General features: G+C 39.6%; 1 protein-coding gene across 1 annotated transcript in view; it reads left to right on the top strand.

Moving 5' to 3' along the window:
* DOCK4 (dedicator of cytokinesis 4) overlaps positions 1-20,952 on the top strand; it is a 373,592-nt gene that overhangs the window by 123,097 nt on the left and 229,543 nt on the right. The window contains exons 2-6 of the mRNA XM_067564219.1: positions 236-319; positions 2,711-2,751; positions 4,537-4,592; positions 7,098-7,194; positions 16,259-16,407. Of these exons, the coding sequence (XP_067420320.1) occupies positions 236-319; positions 2,711-2,751; positions 4,537-4,592; positions 7,098-7,194; positions 16,259-16,407 (427 nt within the window). The remainder of the gene's footprint in view (positions 1-235; positions 320-2,710; positions 2,752-4,536; positions 4,593-7,097; positions 7,195-16,258; positions 16,408-20,952) is intronic.

Below are 20,952 nucleotides of genomic sequence, written 5' to 3'. Positions count from 1 at the left end.
TCTCCAGGACCACCTTTCCATTTGCCCTTAATGAGTGAACAAGTGGATTTTCCAAGTTCTGTATTTGGTATTCCATTAACAAAAATTAACATGATTTGGTCTTTGGTGTATATGAGTCAGCCCATAACTCTGTAATTTTCATTAAACCTGCTTGCTCAACACATTCCCTTTCCCTACTGCATTAAAGTTTAATAACAAGGAGCACTGATTAACTGCAGTTTAATATCTCTTTCAGTGATAGCTAGTTTTCGAGGAACAGTCCCACATGGCTTATCATTGGAGATTGGAGACACAGTTCAAATACTAGAAAAATGTGATGGTAAGTACACAGGTTAAAACTCTCATTTGAATGAATAGTTGCTGTGCTGATGTGAATTTGAGTCCCATCACTCTTTGTTTAATTTTAAAATGTAAGTGAAGCAAAAATGTAAATCTATGATTGCATATGTTTAATCTTGGAAGGATTAGAATTTTACTGGTAAATGTAAAAAAATATTAATTTAACTGTGCACACAAAAAACAATGAAAATGTACTTCCATTGATAAGAATTGATAACATAATCCCAACTATACATGCAAAATGATGGGGTCTAAATTAGCTATTACCACTCAAGAATGAGATCTGGGAGTCGTAGATAGTTCTCTGAAAATGTCCGCTCAATGTGCAGTGGCAATGAAAAAAGCTAACAGAATGTTGGGAACCATTAAGAAATGAATCGATAACAAGAGAAGAAATAACATCATAATATTATTACGTATTATGCTACAATGTACCATTGTATAAATCCCTGGTACACCCACACCTTGAATACTGCAGTTCTGGTCATCCCCTCTCAAAAAATATATTAGAATTGGAAACAGTACAGAGAAGGGCAACAAAAATGATTAAGGTATAGAACAGCTTCTGCATAAGGAAAGATAAAACGACTGGGACTTCTCACCTTGGAAAAGAGACGACTATGAGGGGATATGATAGAGGTCTATAAAATCATGATTGGTGTGGAGAAAGAATAAATAGAGAATGCTGTCCTTCACACAACTCAAGAACAGGGGTCACCCATGAAATTAATAGGCAGCAGGTTTAAAACAAACAAAAGGAAGTACTTCTTCAAACAATTTGCAGTCAACCTGTGGAACCTGTTGCCAGGGAACGTTGTGAAGGCCAAAATTATAACAAGGTTCAGAAAAGAATTAGGTAAGTTCATGGAGGATAGGTTTACCAATGGCTATTAGCCAAGATGGTCAGAGATGGAATCCCATGTTCTGAGTGTCCCTAGCCTCTGATTGCCAGAAGCTGGGAGTAGATAACAGGATGGATCACTTGATGATTGCCTGTTCTGTTTATTCCCTCTGAAGCACCATGCATTGGCCACTGTCAGAAGACAGGACACTGGGCCAGATAAACATTGGTCTGACTCAGTATGGCTGTTCCTATGTTCTTATGAAATTTACAGGTAGACAAAGTATGAAAAATGCTACTTGAGAACTTACTAGAATTTGATTTGAAGGATATTTACTTTGCATATGTTGACACATAATGTTGACAATTTGTGTTTTAGCAGTGATAAAGCTTTAACTCTTTGAATTTCAGTGTCATCATTAAATAATTGTCTGATTCCCATAAGTTCCCACAACTGTGAAAATTTAAATAATTTTTTTTTTAAAAATGCTTAAAAATATAATTTTGTGCAACTGTGAAAATTTAAATAACTATCTAAAAATGCTTAAACAAATATTGATGTTATCCATCAAAATTACAATAAACAAAAATTAAATTCTGCCAAGCCTACATGTTTCTATATGTCAAAGAAATTCTAATTCCTAGGTTTTTTCTTTGTAACTGTATTCTTTTTTGTTTCTTCTCCATGTTTAATTAATATCCAGGGAGAAAAATAATTGTTACACAGAAAGGAGGTCTCATTGTGACTTTCTTTTTTGCTCTCTTGTTTTTCCCCAGAGAAGCTTGACTTTCAGCAGGAGACTTTCAAACTTCATGCCAAATCACAAGTTTAACTCCTATAGCAGTATTATAGATCCCTGACCTACTTCTGTTTTGATATAGAGGTTACTGGGATAAAAATATATTTCAGGCTTGATTTTAATGTATGTACAGAACTAGAATAAAGGAAATAAAACTGCATTTCTTCCATAGTATTTCATTAAGATCCTACCTAAAGTCAGTTTTACAAAACTATATTTTTGTTGTTTAATATAACATATATTTGTTATCATAGATGTGGGAGTGTTAAACTGCTGATCTAGTTAGTCATGAATGATTGATCTTTGTCACAAAATGTATTAAATCTACTTCAGTTGTTTTGAGTTTTGTGCATTAGGATTTTTAGTATAATAATGTAGCCAATAGCCCTAGCCTGTGTAGTATAAGAGTAGTTCATAAAAACAGTTCATGGTACTGTCTATCTTTAATATTTGGCATGTTGCCTGATACAAAAATATAATCAAGGTAGATGGTTGAGGGCATATTTGGAGAACATAGCAGAAAATAACCATGAAGTAATTTCAGTTGATATTTTAGTGAGTTAAAAAATTACTTTTCAATGCACAGAATGTACTCAGAATGACTGTAGTCCGTTACACTGTGGTATGTAATAGAATCACATCAGTCCAAAAGAAAAAGCTTAAACAAAATTTTGAAAATGGGCAATGGTTTACATATTTAAAAAAACACAAAAATATTATTTCTCCACAGGCTGGTACAGAGGATTTGCCTTAAAAAACCCAAATATCAAGGTAAAAACCCAGATGTTTCTAACTATAGTTTGAATTCTTTGACAAAAATATGAATTTAGTCAAACATGTTCATATCTGAATGCCACAGTTTGATAAGATATTATGACATTTAGTGTTACGTATTTTAACCAACATTGACAGAAGTATCTTTGACCATGCGTTACATTTTTTTAAATGCTCTCATGTTAATATTGTAAGCACCTTGGAAGTCAAGACCTCTTGGCAAAACTGACTTTTGTTTAGGCAACATAAGTTAAGCTTGGGAGCTTAAGGAAGAGCTAAATTAAAGTATAGAGAGCTAGCTACCAGGAATGCATGGTGAAAATAGTGTTGATGAGATGCTTTGACTTTAACATGTAGACTTAGTGTAGCCTAAGAGCCTAATTCAGGGCTTCTTAAATTATTTTTGCTGTGACCCCCTTTGAAAATATTTCAGGCTGTGATGACCCCCTGTAAAAAACTGATGATTCCTCCCCCCCATGCCATGCAACCCTTACCGACATGACCGTTAGCCGACAGCTCACATGCCCCCATAATAACCTCACAACTCCCTGAGGGGTCATGACCTCCAGTTTGAGAACCCTTAACTAGGTATCTATTGAACCTCTTGCAAACGTACATTATATGCATATGACACTCTTTGATGCTAGTGAAAGCCATGACTGGTCGAGTGAGACATCTTATTCTTCCTGGCTTTTACACTTTTTTGCATGATAATAGGTTCAGAATTAGACTTAGGTGCTGTTGTGTTCTCATTTTTGTATCTTAATCTGTTTTGTAAGACATTAGTAATTACCCTTGCACAGTTTGGATTTGCTGTAGAATGAATATTGATTGCATTTGATCATAACATGCTTACTATCTGTTAGTTTCTATCCTGCAAAATGTATCAAAAAAAGTTATGAATGGACCGTCTGAAAGACGACTCAAGCTCTGTGAGGAAATGAGCAAGCCATTTGTGCAGTGTTGTCACCTTTTGTGGATGAAGATGATTTCTGAACTCAACCTCGAAAACTATTCTTCCTGAAGACAGCGTGGTTTGCTAGCATTGCTCTGCCAGGATTCTTCCCCTGGCTACTATCTGGTTTATGGCAAAATGGGGCACCATATTTCTCATCTGAATCATTTAAAACAAAAAACAAAAAACCTAGCAGCGTTTTCCTTTTTGGAAAATTCATCATGGCTGCTTTTGTTTACCACCCAACTTGTGAATTACAATGCTCTGAAAGGAGAGGTTGATGGTAGTTAATTGCTTCTGCATTGCTACCAGTGAATATAAAAGAATACTGTAGTCTTGAATATATCCCAAATAAACAGTAGAATCTTTTAAAACACTGTGTTTTGAAAACCCATTCCAAATGTCAATTTTAAGGTACTATAACTATAGATAAACATTGGCCTCAGATTATTTGACAGTGTCCTCTTAAAATATGGGACTTAGTAAAAAATATCAAATATCAAAGAGCTATGCTGCAATATTTTATGCATTCTACACACATTTTTAATTTCTAATTTCTAAATATGGAGTTAGTAATTAAAACTTTTGATTTTGTATTTGATTTGTAATCCTATTTGAAGTTTCAATCGTTTAAATCTATATTATATATAGTAAACAGTCGCAGTGGGGTTTTTTGTTGTTGTTGCAAACAGTGTCACTGATAGAGGATTCTTTTTATACAGTGTGCAGGGTTTTCTCTGAAATGGTTAGCCTAAGCCAAGGTTCTCTCTTAACAGTAGGCAGCTTGTTAAAACTTTGTGCATTTATTAAACTATTTTCTTTTTCAGGGGATATTTCCATCCAACTATATTCACTTGAAAAATGCATGTGTTAAGAATAAAGGGTAGGTGGTGATTTTGTGTTCAGCTATTTAAGGAGGTTGAGGTGAAGGATCTGTAGTTGTGCAGATTGTTATAACAAGGCTGCTTTTCAGGCAGGATAAAGATATAATTTTCACTGGTGTCTAACACTGTAAAACCTCAGCTCTCTGCCTTGAAGGATTAAAATTAATATCCTTAACCAGTCTGGCACTTTCAGTTAGGCGTAAGGTAGAAGTCACTTGTTATAAAAATACATAGGGCAGAAATTGAGAAATAATTTCTGTGTTGTCTAGTATATGCAGAGAACAATTACTTGTTTTAACTCTGATATTAATCAGACTGAGTTTTATTGGATGGCTCCCTTATTTAAACACAGTAGTAGCTCCTTACAGGGTTCTGCATAGAATAGTCTATTAGCCATTGGTGATCATTGCTCATTTCTAGGTTGCCATTATTTGAAATAATCTCCTGGCATTCACACAGAACTTTTAAAAGGACATTTTCAAGTCAATGTATGGGTTCTAAAAATTTCTATGAATCTAAAATTAATAGAATTTTTTTCATGTTTTTGTTTTTAAATTATAGTGAAACAATTTTTGGTTTTAGTTTTGGTTGTCTGCTAGACTGCATTCATTATCCAAAGCAGAGTTAGTAAAAAACAAGAGGTTAGAAATTTTCAATTTTTGAAAAACTAACGTTAGTAAAAGAGTGAGTGACATTTGCTTTTAAGTAGCAACTTTTAGCTTGACAACATCCCATTTAAAATATCCTGCTTATCAGTGATTATGGGTCCACACAGTCTTTTTCTTAGGTGTCTACACAATTCCTGAACATTTATTTCCTAGAATTGACCCTTGTTTGTTACATGTATTGATTGAATTGAGGAATTATTGATTGAAATTAGCACAAAATAATTTGGAATTACTCATCATGGAAGAGTTTGTTTCCAGGGCTCTTTTGAACTGAAAGGACCTGGATAGCATGTATTACACAAACACTTAAAGGTTTAAAACTACATCTTCCTTATTCCCTTATGGGAGCGGAGAATAGGGAAGTGAATAAGAAGGTTAAAGCTCCATGACTGGCAAAGAAAATCTTCTTGTTTGGCATCCTTTAACAACTGGAAACCTAGTCTGGACAACTGAAATTGAATTCCTTATTGTCTGCTGAGCAAGCCACTGCCTGCTATGTTTCTAAATCCTTATGCTGTCTCTGCCCAGCCAGTTATGCCATTCAGTAGAGTTGGTTGAAAATTTTCCATTGAAATGGTTTGTGGACAGAAAATTGGGTGTTTGACAAAATAAAACTCTTTGTTGAAGTGCACAAAAATGGCTTTGTACGGAAAATTTCAGCTGCGTCATGTCCCCATTTTCCTCTATGGCAGTGGTTCTCAATCTGCGGCCTGTGGGCCACTTGCAGCCCAATCAGCACATAGCTGCGACCCATGTGACATCCTCAGGGTCATAGAGGTAGTATATATATATAAATTGTGTGGATGCGGCCCATATAATACATACATACATACATGCATATGTGGCCCACAGTGGTAAATAGGTTGAGAATCACTGCTCTGTGTTCTGTAGCCAGATTACCTCTCCCATGATGCTCTTTGGCCAGGGAATCACATGATGCACCACAGCAATTCAACAAGTGGGGAGACTGTGGTGTATCATGGGAGATGTGGTTCAGCCAAGGAGCTAGGCCACAGTAGAGAATGGAGGCATGAGTCACCATGACAGCATTTCCGAATTGTAATGTACAGCTGAAGAATTTTGGTTTCCTTTTGGAATTTTCTGGTCTTTTTTTATTTGTATTGGAGTTTTTCATGAGTGGTGGGAGACATTTTCCAAAAAATGCACATGGTTAACTATTTGTTGCAAACAGCCCTCCCCCCCTCAAATTGGACCTGATCCTCCACCGTGTGTGCTGTTTTTACATCAGTGTAACTCTGAACAAATGGAGCTACACTAGTGTAAAACTAGTGCAACACAGTAGAGGATTTTGTCCACAGGCGGATTGACAACCATATTTATGATTGTTTGTTCTTGGACAAGTATAAGTCAACTTAATACATTTTCCTAGCCAAGGCAAAAGTGTCACAACCCCTGTTTCCACACTAAACAACCTTGCTGGTTTTCTTTCTTGAGTCCTTGCTTCTATTCCATCCCCTTTTTTTATAGAAATTGCATTTCTGGAATCATTTATGAAAACAGAGATATAAAGGGGAGCACATGCACTTCTATAGTCACTAAATTGTAGTAGCACTTGCAATTTTTCCTTTTAACTCAGGAGATATGTACAAGGAATTGTGTTGACATAAAAAACTATGGGTAAAATCCTGCCCCCTTTGAAGACAATAGCAAAACTCCCATAGACCAGAACTTCACCCTATGACATTTCCAAGTAAAAAAAAGAAGTCCTGTGGAGGTTAATAAATATCAACATTTGTAAAGAGAGGTTTTATATTAGCAACAGTAATGTGGTTTATATTGTTTGTGTAATGCCATATATTCTTCTGGATGCCACAGGCAGTTTGAAATGGTTATTCCAACAGAAGACTCCGTTATCACAGAGATGACATCAACTTTAAGAGACTGGGGGACAATGTGGAAACAACTTTATGTGGTAAATACTATATGATATTGCCTTGCTTGAATGAAGTTTAAAGTAGATTCTGTCACCTTACAAATAATAAAATAAAGTGGTTTGTATTTATGAAAAAACAAAGAAAAAGTATTCTTCCAAAGATCATAGTTGTTTAGGTTATTTTTCCCGTGTAGGATTTATTTAACCCTCTTTTTTCCTAGTTTTTTTTAATCCAATAGTTATAGTTTTCAGCCAGAGACTAACTTGGACATCTGTTCACTATGTAATTGATAGTAACACAGAAGAATAAATGGGAATGGCTTAGCTTGTTATCTAAGTCTAGATTTTAAAATGGTAAGATTTAGGAGCTGTGACTGCAAACATCTGAATGATAATATTAGCATAGCTATTAAAAGATAAAGACAAAGACCAAAAAGAGAGCAAGAACAAGAAGATCAAATGGTTGTTTTTCAAATATGAACAACCAGAAGCCACAAGCAGTAGAGTAAAGGAAATCACCTAGAAAATAATAAACAAGAAGGCAACATGAAAGAACTGCAGTTTCCGTCCATAATATTAATCAAACAAGAAAGTAAAATGCCACAGTTAGTTGCAGCTATAGTAGGGAGGAAGAAAAGTGGGGGAAAAAGAAGGAAAAACACTCTTCGAATATCGGATACCTTTAAAGTAGCTGTGACTTTGATATGACTTTGAGTTTACAATGGGAGGTTAAATTTTGGACAGATTTTTTTAAAAGAAAATTGTTTTGGTAGACAAAAGTCAAGTAGCCACAAGCCTGATCTTGAACTTCTTTTGAAAGAAATGCTGAACAGCCAGTGAAAGGAAAGCAGCTTGATCATTAGGTAAAAAAGAACAAGATAAATGTTTTGCACAAAGTAAACGCTTAATTGCGGAGCTGAAACAATGACATGTTGCCAGACAGAAAGAGAGATAATTAAAAATGTAAGTACTGAAGGTTGTCAATTACATAAGTATGGCATATATATTAGTTTTTAAAATATTGGCAGGATTGGAGAGAGCAACTTTTATTTTGGCTTGTTGCACCTTTTCCCTTGTTTTGTATATTAGGACAAATTTGTTATTGCTTGTGTCATTTTGTTTTGTTTATATTTAAAATTCTGCAAACTCAGCATGGGGCAGTCTGTGATCTGAGAGCCCTAACGTCCTGTTTGCAAGGGTTGGAAGGAAACCAACCCCTGTAAATTAACTTGGAGGTCTGATTATAGATTAAGTCCAGCTTCTAAGGCTAGGCATCCATTCTCACTTATCTCACCACCTCCCGAGTAGAGCCCCAGGTCAGCAAAACATTGATTTAAGGTCATCCCTATTCATCATGGCACTTAAGCATGTGCTTAAGTCCTATTAAAGTCAATGGTGCTTGAACACATGCCTGAAGCTAAGCATGTGCTTAAGGGTTTTGCTGAATAAGGATGGACTGCTGATTTAAGATCTAATTAAGGAAAGGATTGTAGTTGTGGAAAGGAGGTGGAGCCCCACTGATTCTGTGGCTAACAACCCCGACAATGACAGGGCCCTGGGTTGGGGCCCAGAGGAGCTGGGCGGGCCTGCACCCCCTACCCTGCACCACCGCAGGAAGCACCTCACTACTCCCAGCAGGACGTTAGGCCACGTTGCCCCGGTGAAGGGGGCTGCTTCACTGACTCTGGCCGTTAGACCCTGCTGCCCTGATGAAGAGGGCTGCTTCACTTACTCTGCCTGTTAGGCCATGCTGCCCCAATGAAGGGGGCTGCTTCACTGACTCTGGCCATTAGACCAGGCTGCCCTGATAATTCACTGACTCTGGCCATTAGGTCATGCTGCCCCGATGAGGAGGCCGCGCTACTGACTCTGGCTATTAGGTCACACTGCCCCGACGAGGAGGCTGCTTTACTGACTCTGGCTAGTAGGCCCCGCGGCCCTGGTTACAGGGCTGCCTGGCTAACTTGGGCCATTAAGCCACACTACCCGGAAGAAAGGATGGCCCCCAGCAACTTGGACCGCCCTGCTGCCATCCTGAAAGAGAACCTAATGGAGTAGGTGTAAACCCACAGCTTTTCCCCCACCTTCCCTGCATACATGAACCAATGCCTGCAATGGGGCATATCGGCCCTGTGACAGTCATCTTCTAAGATTGTCCCTCAAAAGCAGGTTTGGCTGCCTTTTAAAGCCCCTGCACAGGAGAGGCATCTCAGGCTGGTAACAGTCAAGGTCCCTGGGTCTGTTCAGGTTGACCTAGGGGACCTAGCTATGTGCCTAAAGTGGCTCTCTTGCTGTTGGATCCAATTTCCAGTTTTCAGATTCTGCCACCCAGTACAGATATGGGGTTACAAAACTCACATCTGGATCCAGCAGCCTAGTGTGGATCTGGAGCTGTAAAACTTGAATCCACAACAGAACACAGATCCGGAGTACCAGAAGAAAAAAGCTGTATACGAATCCATGTCTGATAAATATGGCTTTGGATCCATGATCAGAGCCTGAAACCAGATTCAACAGTTAAACGCAAAGGACTGCCAAGCACAGTTGACAAGAAGGGACCTGTTGCCAGTGATCGAGCCAGCATGAGGATCTGACCTCTTTTACTGTTGATAGTCACTTATCTACAGGCCCTTTACCACTGGGGCCCAACATCCACCCAGGCTGATGGAGTCTGGTGCTACATTTCCAACACCATGATCTTTGCAGAACTGCTTGCTTCACTGGTTCTGTGCCCAACACGGTATAAAGAAGCAGTTCAGTGTGGAGGTCTTGCAACACTGAAAAAATGAAATGCAATACAAGCTTCTGATCAGATCTGGAATGGTGGATCCTCAGTTACAGGATAGTGTTTACACATTGTGCATCCTGTCTGGCCATTTTCAGATGCACACACTCAATGCCCAGTTAGTCTGGGAGAAAGTTTTCCTCCTCCAGTGTTCGATCTGTCAGACTCTTGCCCAATAGGTGAGAAGAGAGAGACTGATCCATTCGTAGGCTCTTACTATTAGAAGTTGAAAAAGCTAGTTTAATTAGTCCTGGATCTTTGTGACTCTACCATCTTTTCTTGAGACTAGGAACACCTGAACCAAAATGTCTTAGTACTTTCCAGGTGCCTTATTTCATAAAATGGGGAATAACAAGCCCTCCAGAGAATTCCCTTATCACTTTCCTGTCATCTGGAGTAAAAATCCTACGGGTCCTACATGGTCTCGGTATACTTGGTCTTGCCACAACATAGGATGCTGGACTAGATGGCTTATTAAAGTGCCTTCCAGCCCTATCATTTCTATGATTCTATGAAGTACCAGCTAAGTTCTTTCCCAGCAGGCATACCATGCTTCAGTATGGTTCTGATTCAAAGACAAGTAAATCCTAACATCAGTACCAAGAATATGAACGTCTGTATGTTGCCCATGATGCAGTTGAATGAACAGAGAGTTTTTGACTGTTGGTCCAATTGATACCAAATTGCTGTCATTAGCTATGGTTAGAGATTGGCAGTTTCTATCATTGGTCTCATGGGTATGATATTAATATCCGTAAAGTCCTTCTTTCCAAACTACTGGGTCTCCTTCCTGCAGGATGAGGCACAAGTCTCCACTGTGGTTTGAACTTGATGGACATCTTGAGTCCAGATTGCTTCGTCTCTTGATTATGAGTCTTATTCTGAGGTCTAGAAGATTTTAAGAAAAAGCAGGAATTTTTGATCAGTCAAATCTTCTCTGTTGCTTAAAAAAGAATCTCACATCTTGGCACCTTCTAAGTGAGTAGACCTGATTAACTCCTGAACTGTTATTGTAGACTATTTAAAAGAAGTTGCTTTCTTGATAGCTCAGATAGTTAGAGAGATACAAGCCTAATTATTATCTCCTTTAAGTTGCATTTTTACAGAATGGGTGGTCTTGCCCATATCTCCCTCCCAGCAGTCTAAGATGTCTGAGATTTGCATCTCATTCAGGCCACTAGAATGTCTGTATATCCCTGGCCATCCCCTACATTCAGGGAGGAGGGGCACCATATTTTGCGTACTCAGAGAACTTTGTGATTATTTACACAGGCCAAAGCTTATTTACTAGTTCTATAATCCGTTAGAGAAATGGAACTCACATGAGGAGCTAGTCCATCATAGTCCAAAGGTTGTCCATGTAATGTGCTGTGTTTCACAGTTGTGACCTGAAAGGGCTTCAGCCTACTAGAATTGTCTGTCCTCATGCAGAACAAATGTAGCATCCATGGTATGGCCTGACATTATCTTCATTGCATTATGTTGCCTGACTGATACTGCAGCTATATGTGTTTTTACCAAGCGTTTCTTCATTAACTTTGTTTTGGGAGAGCAAGATCAGTGTCTTCCATTCATTCTTGATCTCTCATCCAAGGCTGATGCTTGTTTATTTAGAACTCCTCAACCTACCTTCCTGGAGGATGTACTGCTTGCTAAACTCCCACAAGTGGAAATATGCAGAAGAAATGAAGATTATTTACCTGTACCTAGTGTTTTTTCCAGGTGAGCCTCTGAATAGTCACACTTCCCTCCTTCCCCATTTCTTCAGAGTCTCAGGTTAGGAATTCCTGAATTAGTGGGAGAAACTGAGGGGTGGCCCAGACCAGTCCCCCTTTTATACCCTCGGAATGGAGAGAAAGGGGTGAATGGCCTCAATGGATGCTGCTTTCCAGAAGGTTCTGGAAGCTTTCAGCACAGGCTTTCTGATCCCACAAGTGTGAATATGCAGAGGCTCATCTCAAAGAACTCTGGTTACAATTAAGTAACCTTCATTTCTTCCTTGATTTAAGAATATTTGAGCACTAAAAGAGATTAATGTTGCTTTTTTTTGTTTTGTCTTTAAGTAGAAATGAAACCTTTTTTAAAGATCCAAAAGTGGCTGCAAGGATTTGTTTGTCAGAAGAGTAAAGTCAGAATTACAAACTCAGAATTAGTCATTTTCCATTTTGCTGTCAGTAGTGCAGGATAGTTCTTTATGGACCATAAAACAGCAGGCATGGAAAGCGTGAACAGAGCTCATGTTTTTTCAGCCTCTGATTGGGTGTGATTGCTAATCTGTCTGGTGTGTTTTAATTTTGTACAGGACCCTATAAAAGCAGGCCGGACTCCCCTTGGGATCCTCTTGCTTTTCAAGTAACACAATAGCAATTAAATTTGACAATGAAGCTGTAATGAAATTGTATGAACTACTTTTTAATTTGAGACAGGCTTCATTATTTAATGTGAGTCAAGCAAAGAAATCTTAAATAAGGCTCCTGTACATATTTAATATGACAGGGATGTGGAATCTACTCCTTTTGTAGTAAGATGTGTGGGCTCTAATTTCATAACATATATGATTAATTGAATTAATGTATCAGTGAATCATCTGTAAAAACAATTATTTTAAATGTACCTGCTTATCAAGAAGTTTAGAACCATTCTTCTTTATTTTCAACTCATCAGAATCTTTCTCTGCTAATTTTTATTTTTCCAACATGGATTTTTCCACACATTTCCAATAAAAGTGAAATTAATACATCTTTAGGGGTGTTGTTAATACTCCCTTACCTCCCCCAAAAAACACAACAAAAAAGTCCCTTCTTAGGTTTCTAATTTTGTAAGCAAAACCATTATAGTACATAAGCCTATTCAATAATACCCAGAATAGCTGTTGGACTAAAACACAGCTGTGAATGGGGGGAGGAGCCAGGGGGACAATTGCCCAGGGACCCGGTGATTTAAAAGGGCCTTGGCAGATGGGAGGATAGATATCCTCCTCCTCCACACCCTCCTTCTCCCGAGGCCCCCACCGCTTGCGCTCTCCACCCCTTCCCTGAGCCGAGCTTATTTATTAAGCACCAGGCAGGCTCCCGGGCGACTGAGAAGGTGGTATCTGCTACTCAGCTTCCCAGGTTCATCAGTAATCTCCCTGGGGAGTCCAAGGGACCCAGGAAGCCAAGTAGCAGATAACGCCTCCTCAGCCGCCCGGGAACCTTCATGGCACATAATAAATAAGTAAAAACTTCTGGCAGAAGCCCACTTGGACCTCAGCCATCCCTTTCTAGGAGGGCCTTTGACTGTTTTGCCCTGGGGCCCGGAATTGCTGTCAGTGGGCCTAGCTGTGAAGAATAAAGTTAGTTAATCTTAGTGGATATTTTAATTTTCAGCAATAGTAGCAGTTGGAAAAACAAGAAGTTCTTTTGGTCAGGGATCATACTTTTGTTCTGTCTCTGTACAATGAGTCCTGATTCACGATCAGGTCCCCAAGGCATAACTGCAATACATATAATTATAAAATACCCAAAATATTTATAAGTATGGAAGACATTGAAAATATGACTAAAACAATCATGAGGAAGGTCACATTTTGTGTCCAGTGGCGGTGTCCATTTTCAGTGGCATAGTATATATTTCATTTGGAGTTGAGCTGCTTTGAAAATGAGTATATTTCTTCAGCAAAGTTAGGGTCTGCTCCCGCAAACACTTAATAGAAGGAATATTGACCACTTGTGCCTCATGGAGAAAACTGAAAAACATTCCATCTGGAAGCAGTTCTGTCTCTTCTAAATAGTCATTGAATGATAGAATCATAAAGATAGAATCATAAAAGATTAGGGTTGGAAGGGACCTCAGGAGGTCATCCAGTCCAACCCCTTGCTCAAAGAAGGACCATCCCCAACTAAATCATCCTAGCCAGGGCTTTGTCGAGCTGGGCTTTAAAAACCTCTAAGGATGGAGATTCCACCACCTCCCTAGGTGACCCATTCCAGTACTTCATTGCCTGCCTAATGTAAAAGTTTTTCTTAATATCCAACCTAGACCTCCCCCACTGCAACTTGAGACCATTGCTTCTTGTTTCATCATCTGCCACCACTGAGAACAGCCTAGCTCCATCCTCTTTGGAACCCCCCTTCAGGTAGTTGAAGGCCACTATCAAATCCCCCTTCGTTCTTCTCTCCTGCAGACTAAACAAGCCTAGTTCCCTCAGGGTCTCCTCAAAAGTCATGTGCTCCAGCCCCCTAATCATTTTTGTTGCCTTCCGCTGGACTCTCTCCAATTTGTCCTCATCCTTTCTGTGGTGAGAGGTCCCAAAACTGGACACGGTACTCCAAATGTGGCCTCACCAGTGCTGAATAGAGGGGCGTTAGAGGGGAATAATCACTTCTCTCAATCTGCTGGCAATGCTCCTACTAATGCAGCCCAATATGCCGTTAGCCTTCTTGGCAATAAGGGCACACTGTTGACTCATATCCAGCTTCTTGTCCACTGTAACTTTCAGGTCCTTTCCTGCAGAACTGTCGCCTAAACAGTCAGCCCCCAGTCGGTAGCAGTGCATGGGATTCTTCCGTCCTAAATGCAGGACTCTGTACTTGTCGTTGTTGAACTTCATCAGATTTCTTTTGGTCTAATCCTCCAGTTTGTCTAGGTCATTCTGTATCCTATCTACCACTCCCCCCAACTTAGTGTCATCTGCAAACTTGCTGAGGGTTCAATCCATTCCATCTTTCAGATCATTAATGAAGATGTTGAACAAAACTGGCCCCAGGACCAATCCCTGGGTCATTCTGCTTGATACCGGCTTCCAACTAGACATTGAGCTGTTGAGTGCTACCTGTTGAGCCCAATGATCTAGCCAGCTTCCTATCCACCTTATAGTCCATTCATCCAACCCATACTTCTGTAACTTGCTGGCAAGAATACTGTGGGAGACTGTATCATAAGCGTTGCTAAAGTCAAGGTATATCACGTTCACCGCTTTCTCCAGTTGCACAGAGCCAGCCATCTCATCATAGAAGGCAATCAGGTTGGTCAGGCATGACTTGCCCTTGGTGAATCCATGCTGACTGTTCCTGATCACCTTCCTCTCTTCCAAGTGCCTCAAAATGGATTCCTTGAGGACCTGGTCTACAATTTTTCTGGGGACTGAGGTGAGGCTGACTGGTCTGTAGTTCCCCAGATCCTCCTCATTCCCTTTTTTGAAGAAGATATTCTGGTTGAACTCTTCCCATTTGTTTCTATTTCAAGGGACCTGTGCATGTGGACCAAGATCTCTGTTGCTAAGAGGTTAATTTGCTCCTGCTGCTTATTTCTTCCTTTTATAAGATGACTTAATCTTCTTCATAGCAACTAATTATGATTATTTGGCACCAAAAGTGGTCTAGGTGCCTGCTTCAAAGAATTTATGCTGTAAATGAAAGTGAAATAAAAAGGGAGGACAAAACAAAGCCTCTGGGAGAGGTTCTAGGATTCAGAAGTTACAGATGCAAGATAATGATGTGACAGAGGATTTTTACTTCTTGTAGGAATTGTGTAGCAGAGGCAGCTGATGTTTCTGTTTTTATGCAGTTGTTCATAGTAATAAGGAAAAAGGGAAGAGGAGATATTCTGCCAAGATAAGAACTAGCTCCGAATAGAGTGCTTTCCAAACTTTGTATACTGCACCATCAGATCTTAAAGATTCAAAGCACTTCCTCAAAATAAGCTTGTCCAAACAATATATGACAACATTAATTAATGAGAGTTGGAATTGATGAGGGAAGGGGACTATTGCTGTCCTTGGTTTTTATGGGAAATGATATATACCCTTAACCACAGTATTATTAAGATGGGAAATTTTGGGGTGAAGAAGTCATAAGGCAGGTCAAATAATTCCGTCTGTGTGAGAGTCAAGTTAAGCAGAAGGTTCTTGTCAAGAAAGATTTAAAAATATATGCTTGTAGCTATTTGCAGTTGAACAATGATATATACTATCAGTAATATGTCATGTCTAAATAAGGACAGAAACTGATTCCTTGCTCCTGAGGCTGGCAAGAGGTAGAGAAGGCTACAGAGGCAGAGCTTCAAGAGAGGGATCACCCTGAGTAGCCTTCAGCGATCAAAACTAGATTGTGTTTTAAGTGATGCCGAGTCTCTGAATGGATTTGTTTCTACCCCTCCTTACCCGTTCTTGGAGGGAGGATCACAGTATGTTGGGGGGCAAAGAAGGAATGAAACACATGATGGAGAAGATAAGGGACGTTCTTAGAAGAGCTTTCATTTTCCACCCCAATATGCCCATTAGCATTGTTGACTTCCTCAGTAGGTGTGTACATAACTGTTTGTTTGTGTATCTGACAGAGAAATGAAGGAGATCTCTTTCACCGACTGTGGCACATAATGAATGAAATCCTGGACCTGCGAAGGCAGGTGCTTGTTGGCCATCTTACCCATGACCGGATGAAGGATGTGAAACGCCACATCACTGCTCGCCTGGATTGGGGCAATGAGTGAGTAAGAGTTAATAACTGAAGCAATTACAGTAACCCAATCATAATAAATGAAGTACAGTTCCCCAATTTTATGCTCGTGGTAACGTGTTATAATAAGGAATTGGTCTGCAGCAGAAATGCTGAGTCTGATATCAGCATTTTCTCATGACTCTTCCCCTCTCACCAATTCTTTTCTGTGAGAGGGGCAGATTTGGACCAGTATGTTTTTCATTTTGAAAATAAATGACTTGGAACTTCACTTTGTTTAAAAAAATACAAAACAAAAAATCCAACAAACATTTGCGTCACCCTGGCATTTACCTGGAAATCCTAGAAATGTAGGGCTAGAAGGGACCTTGAGATGAGAGGTGACATTCTTTTTAACAACTCATGAATACACACAAGGCTTGGCCCTCAGCTGATACAAATATGCATGTGCTGATTTATGCCAGCTGAGGTTTTGGTTCAAGATTTTTAGTTTGAGTCTGTCATGGATCAGTTTTTACCTGGACAGCTTATATTGGATATCTGGACAGCAAGATATATTAAGAAACAAATAAAAATTATTGAAGAACACCCATCAGACTCCTGCATTTTGCTTTTACCTGAATATTTGTTTAGGAGAGCTAAGTCAACTGATATACTCTGTCACTGTTTTGATAGCAAACAAGTATTTTTCTGTCTTTGTATTTAACTAAACTCATACCATATCAAAGGCTTTCACTTCCCTGTTACTAACTGCATAACATCATGAATTCTAGAAATAAAAAATTAATAGCTTAAAGTTTTGATGTTGAATGTGATTTTAACTTTGCCAGATATAGCTTATGCTGATCTTGACACTATCTTGCACTGTTTGAAAGGCCAGCAAACTCATCTCTATTCCAGACACGCTGCACGTAGGAAAAGTAAACACAATAGGCTACTCTCGACTCAATATTACTTTTGAAAACAGCAGCACAGATTAAAAGCACATTGGCACTTGCATTCAAAATCAAGGCTTACTTGATGCTCTGTTCTTGTAGTTGGCAATGGGGCATAAGGCTCTTGTGACTCTTTCCTACAGAGGTGCCAACCGTTGTCGCCCTGTATGGGAGCTGAATAGCACAGATGCCAGGAAATGAAGTGTACTCCTATAGGGATGACATCTGTATATGTATCTAGCTTTTGTCACTAGCTTTTCAGCATTAGTTTGAAAAGTTGAGATTGTGGAGGAGAGAGAGGGGAAAGGGCGGATTGCACCGAGATTAGCCTGCAGCTGACCTGTCATACATTATATGTCTTTTGCTACTATCTTAATTAGAGGGACTTTCTAGCCTGATTTTTTGGAAATGCTGAGCCATATGTACCCCCTGTTAAAGTCAATGGGAGCTGTGACTTCTCAGCACCTCTGAAGATCAACCCACTAGTCTCTAAAGTGGTGTGTCAATTTCCACTATAAACTTAGCTGGCCATTGAACAGCTTTTCTGCCATTATGTTCGTTCTTCTTGCACTCTTTCTTATGAACCAAGAGGAATGAGTATGGTCTGCCTTGTAAATTTTATGCAAGAACATAAGGTCTGATCCAAAATCCTTTGAAGTCAATGGGAGTTTTTTCCAATGACTACAGTGGATCCAGCCCATAGTTTGGATAATTTGAAAGAAGATAAAGTACACAGGTGATATCTCTCAGCATAAGGGATGTTTGAAAGATGAATTAAAAGTACAGTAAAAGGGGGCAAAGCAGATAAAATAATTTACACTATTGGGGAGAAGGAGTAAAGAAGGAAAAAATGAATCCTGATTTGAAGGTGGAATCTTCTTTTGTATGGACATGTAATTTTCTGCCTTCCTTTTACACCGGTAAATAGTTTGCCCACCCATTGCTTAGAAACCAAGGTGATAGGCATCTTAGAAATACCTAAGACTGGTATTTAGTATATTACAAAATCAAAGGAGAATATTGTACACTTTACAGTTTGTCAGAATACTTAAGTATTACTGCTGGTTTTGATAAATTACACAGATGAATTATAGAAACAGATACCATCTGAAGAGGGAGGAAATCATCACCAGCTAGTGTATATGAAGAGAGATTATTTTTATTTGGGTTGTTCAGTTCATTAGTTTTTGGGTGAATTAGAGAGATGGGAGAAAAGAAGTAAAAAGGGAAGAGAAGAAGCATTCTTGTTCATAAGAAGCTCAGTGCTGCCAGGCACAGAGAGGTGCTGAGTGCCCTCAACAATCGTTGAAGCCAGCTCAAGTTGAGGGTACTCAGTATCTGGCCAGATCAGTCCCAAATAAATTATTTGTTTTTATTACTAGATTTCTTTTTTCCATTGACATAATTTCCTGTTGCTCCTCTTTACCTGTCTATTTTCCACCTTATCCACTTCTGTCTTTCAAGCTAATGGTGTGTGTCAGCTCCTTCCACACCAGACTATCTGCCTCACCAGCAAACTCCTCCAGGCTCTGCCAGTCTTCACCTTGCTGTGCAAATAACATTCCCAAGTTTCCCAGAAACGTGTCTGCAACATCCAGCCCATCACTGGACACTCATAAAAATGACCACGTTTGCTGCCTCCAAAAAAGGGAGTGCACACACCAGCCTGTAACTCTAGCCAAAGACCCACATTTGCTTTAATACACAGCATTGAGATGGTTTATGGTAAAACTAAGCTTAAGTTTATTAATAAAGAACATAGATGTAAGTGATACTAAGCAAGAAAAATAGAGACAGGTGTGGTTATAAGCAAAACAAAAATAACATGCTTTCTAGTGACCAAAACTTAACTTTAGCTGTTACAATCTTTGCCTAGGCAGCCTTCTCAATTATGTATCTAGATAGTCATACAGTGCTGTATATGTGTAGTTGGGAAGTTCTTCTTGACCTTTATAAGAGATAAGCTTTCACTATGGTATATGTGATTTGAATAGTAAAGTCATTCTAACTTGCAGAGGGCAAATGTTTTTAGTAGGCATTAAAATGATCCAATCCTTTAAAGATTACAGCTACAGTATGTATAGTACATTCTATAGCAGTAGATTCTTTTATTTACCATTCTAGTATACCCTACCAGGGTTATGTTCTTTCCTCTGCCCGTTTTCTGAATGTCTGTCACACTAATTTTGTTAAACCCCCATAATCTTTTTAAGTTGTATGGTGAGTTTAGTGCTTTTCAAGGATGTCAGATTGACCGCTGTTTAGATAGAAACACCTCATCTCTCACTGCCCAATCATTGTGTCTTAATTCTGCCCCAGACAAGCCACATATAGAGGTGGAAAGGAAAAAAGAGGGCAGTGGTCAGTCTCCATGTTTATGCACTTCTTGATGCTGAGAATGTCAACACGGGTGCCAGTTGTGATAGGAACGTCTGCACTGAAAACTGGACAAACTACCCAATCTGGACTGGATTTGAACCAGTGACTTAAAAGTCAAAAGCTCCATATTGCATTATCAGAATCTAAGCCTTCTGATTACACCTAGAATCATAAAATCATAGAAGATTAGAGTTGGAAGGGACCTAAGGAAGTCATCTAGTCCAACCCCCTGCTCAAAGCAGGACTAACATCAGCTAAATCATCCCAGCCAGGGCTTTGTCAAGCCGCAGCTTAAAAACCTTTAAGGATGGAGATTCCACCACCTCCCTAGGTAACCCATTCCAGTGCTTCACCACCCTCCTAGTCTAAAACTTTTTCCTAATATCCAACCTAGACCTCTCCCACTGCAACTTGAGACGATTGCTCCTTGTTCTGTCATCTATTACCATTGAGAACAGCCTAGCTCCATCCTCCCTGGAACACCCTTTCAGATAGTTAAAAGCTGCTATCAAATCCCCCCTCATTCTTCTCTTCTGCAGACTAAACAAGCCTAGTTCCCTCAGCCTCTCTTCATAAGTCTTGTGCTCCAGCCCCCTAATCATTTTGGTTGCCCTCTGCTGGACTCTCTCCAACTTGTCCACATCCTTTTTGTAGTGGGGGGCCCAGAACTGGACACAATACTCCAAATGCGGCCTCACTAATGCTGAATAAAAGGGAATAATCACTTCCCTCGATCTGCTGGCAATGCTCCTACTAGTGCAGCCCAATATGCTATTAGCCTTCTTGGTAACCAAAGCACACTGCTGACTCATATCCAGCTTCTTATCCACTGTAACCCCCAGGTCCTTTCCTGCAGAACTGCTGCCTAGCTCGTTGGTCCCCAATCTGTAGCTGTGCATGGGATTCTTCTATCCTAAGTGGAGGACTCTGCACTTGTCCTTGTTGAACCTCATCAGATTTCTTTTGGCCCGATCCTCCAATTTATCTAGGTCACTCTGTATCCTATCCGTACCTTCCAGGGTATCTACCACTCCCTCTAGCTTAGTGTCACCTGCAAACGTGCTGACAGTGTAATCTACCCCATCCGTGAGATCATTAATGAAGATGTTGAACAAAACCGGCCCCAGTATTGATACCTGGTGCACTCCACTTGTGACCAGCTGCCAGCTAGACATGGAGCCATTGATCACTACTCGTTGAGCCCGATGATCTAGCCAGCTCTCTATCCATTTTATAGTCCATTCATCCAACCTATACTTTT

The sequence above is a fragment of the Emydura macquarii genome, unplaced genomic scaffold, assembly GCF_026122565.2.
Source record: "Emydura macquarii macquarii isolate MOO-44397 ecotype Brisbane River unplaced genomic scaffold, CSIRO-AGI_Emac_v2 contig_2636, whole genome shotgun sequence".
In the NCBI taxonomy this organism is placed as follows: Eukaryota; Metazoa; Chordata; order Testudines; family Chelidae; genus Emydura; species Emydura macquarii.
The sequence above is the reverse complement of the archived record's forward strand: the minus strand, read 5'-3'. Positions and strand labels throughout refer to the sequence as shown.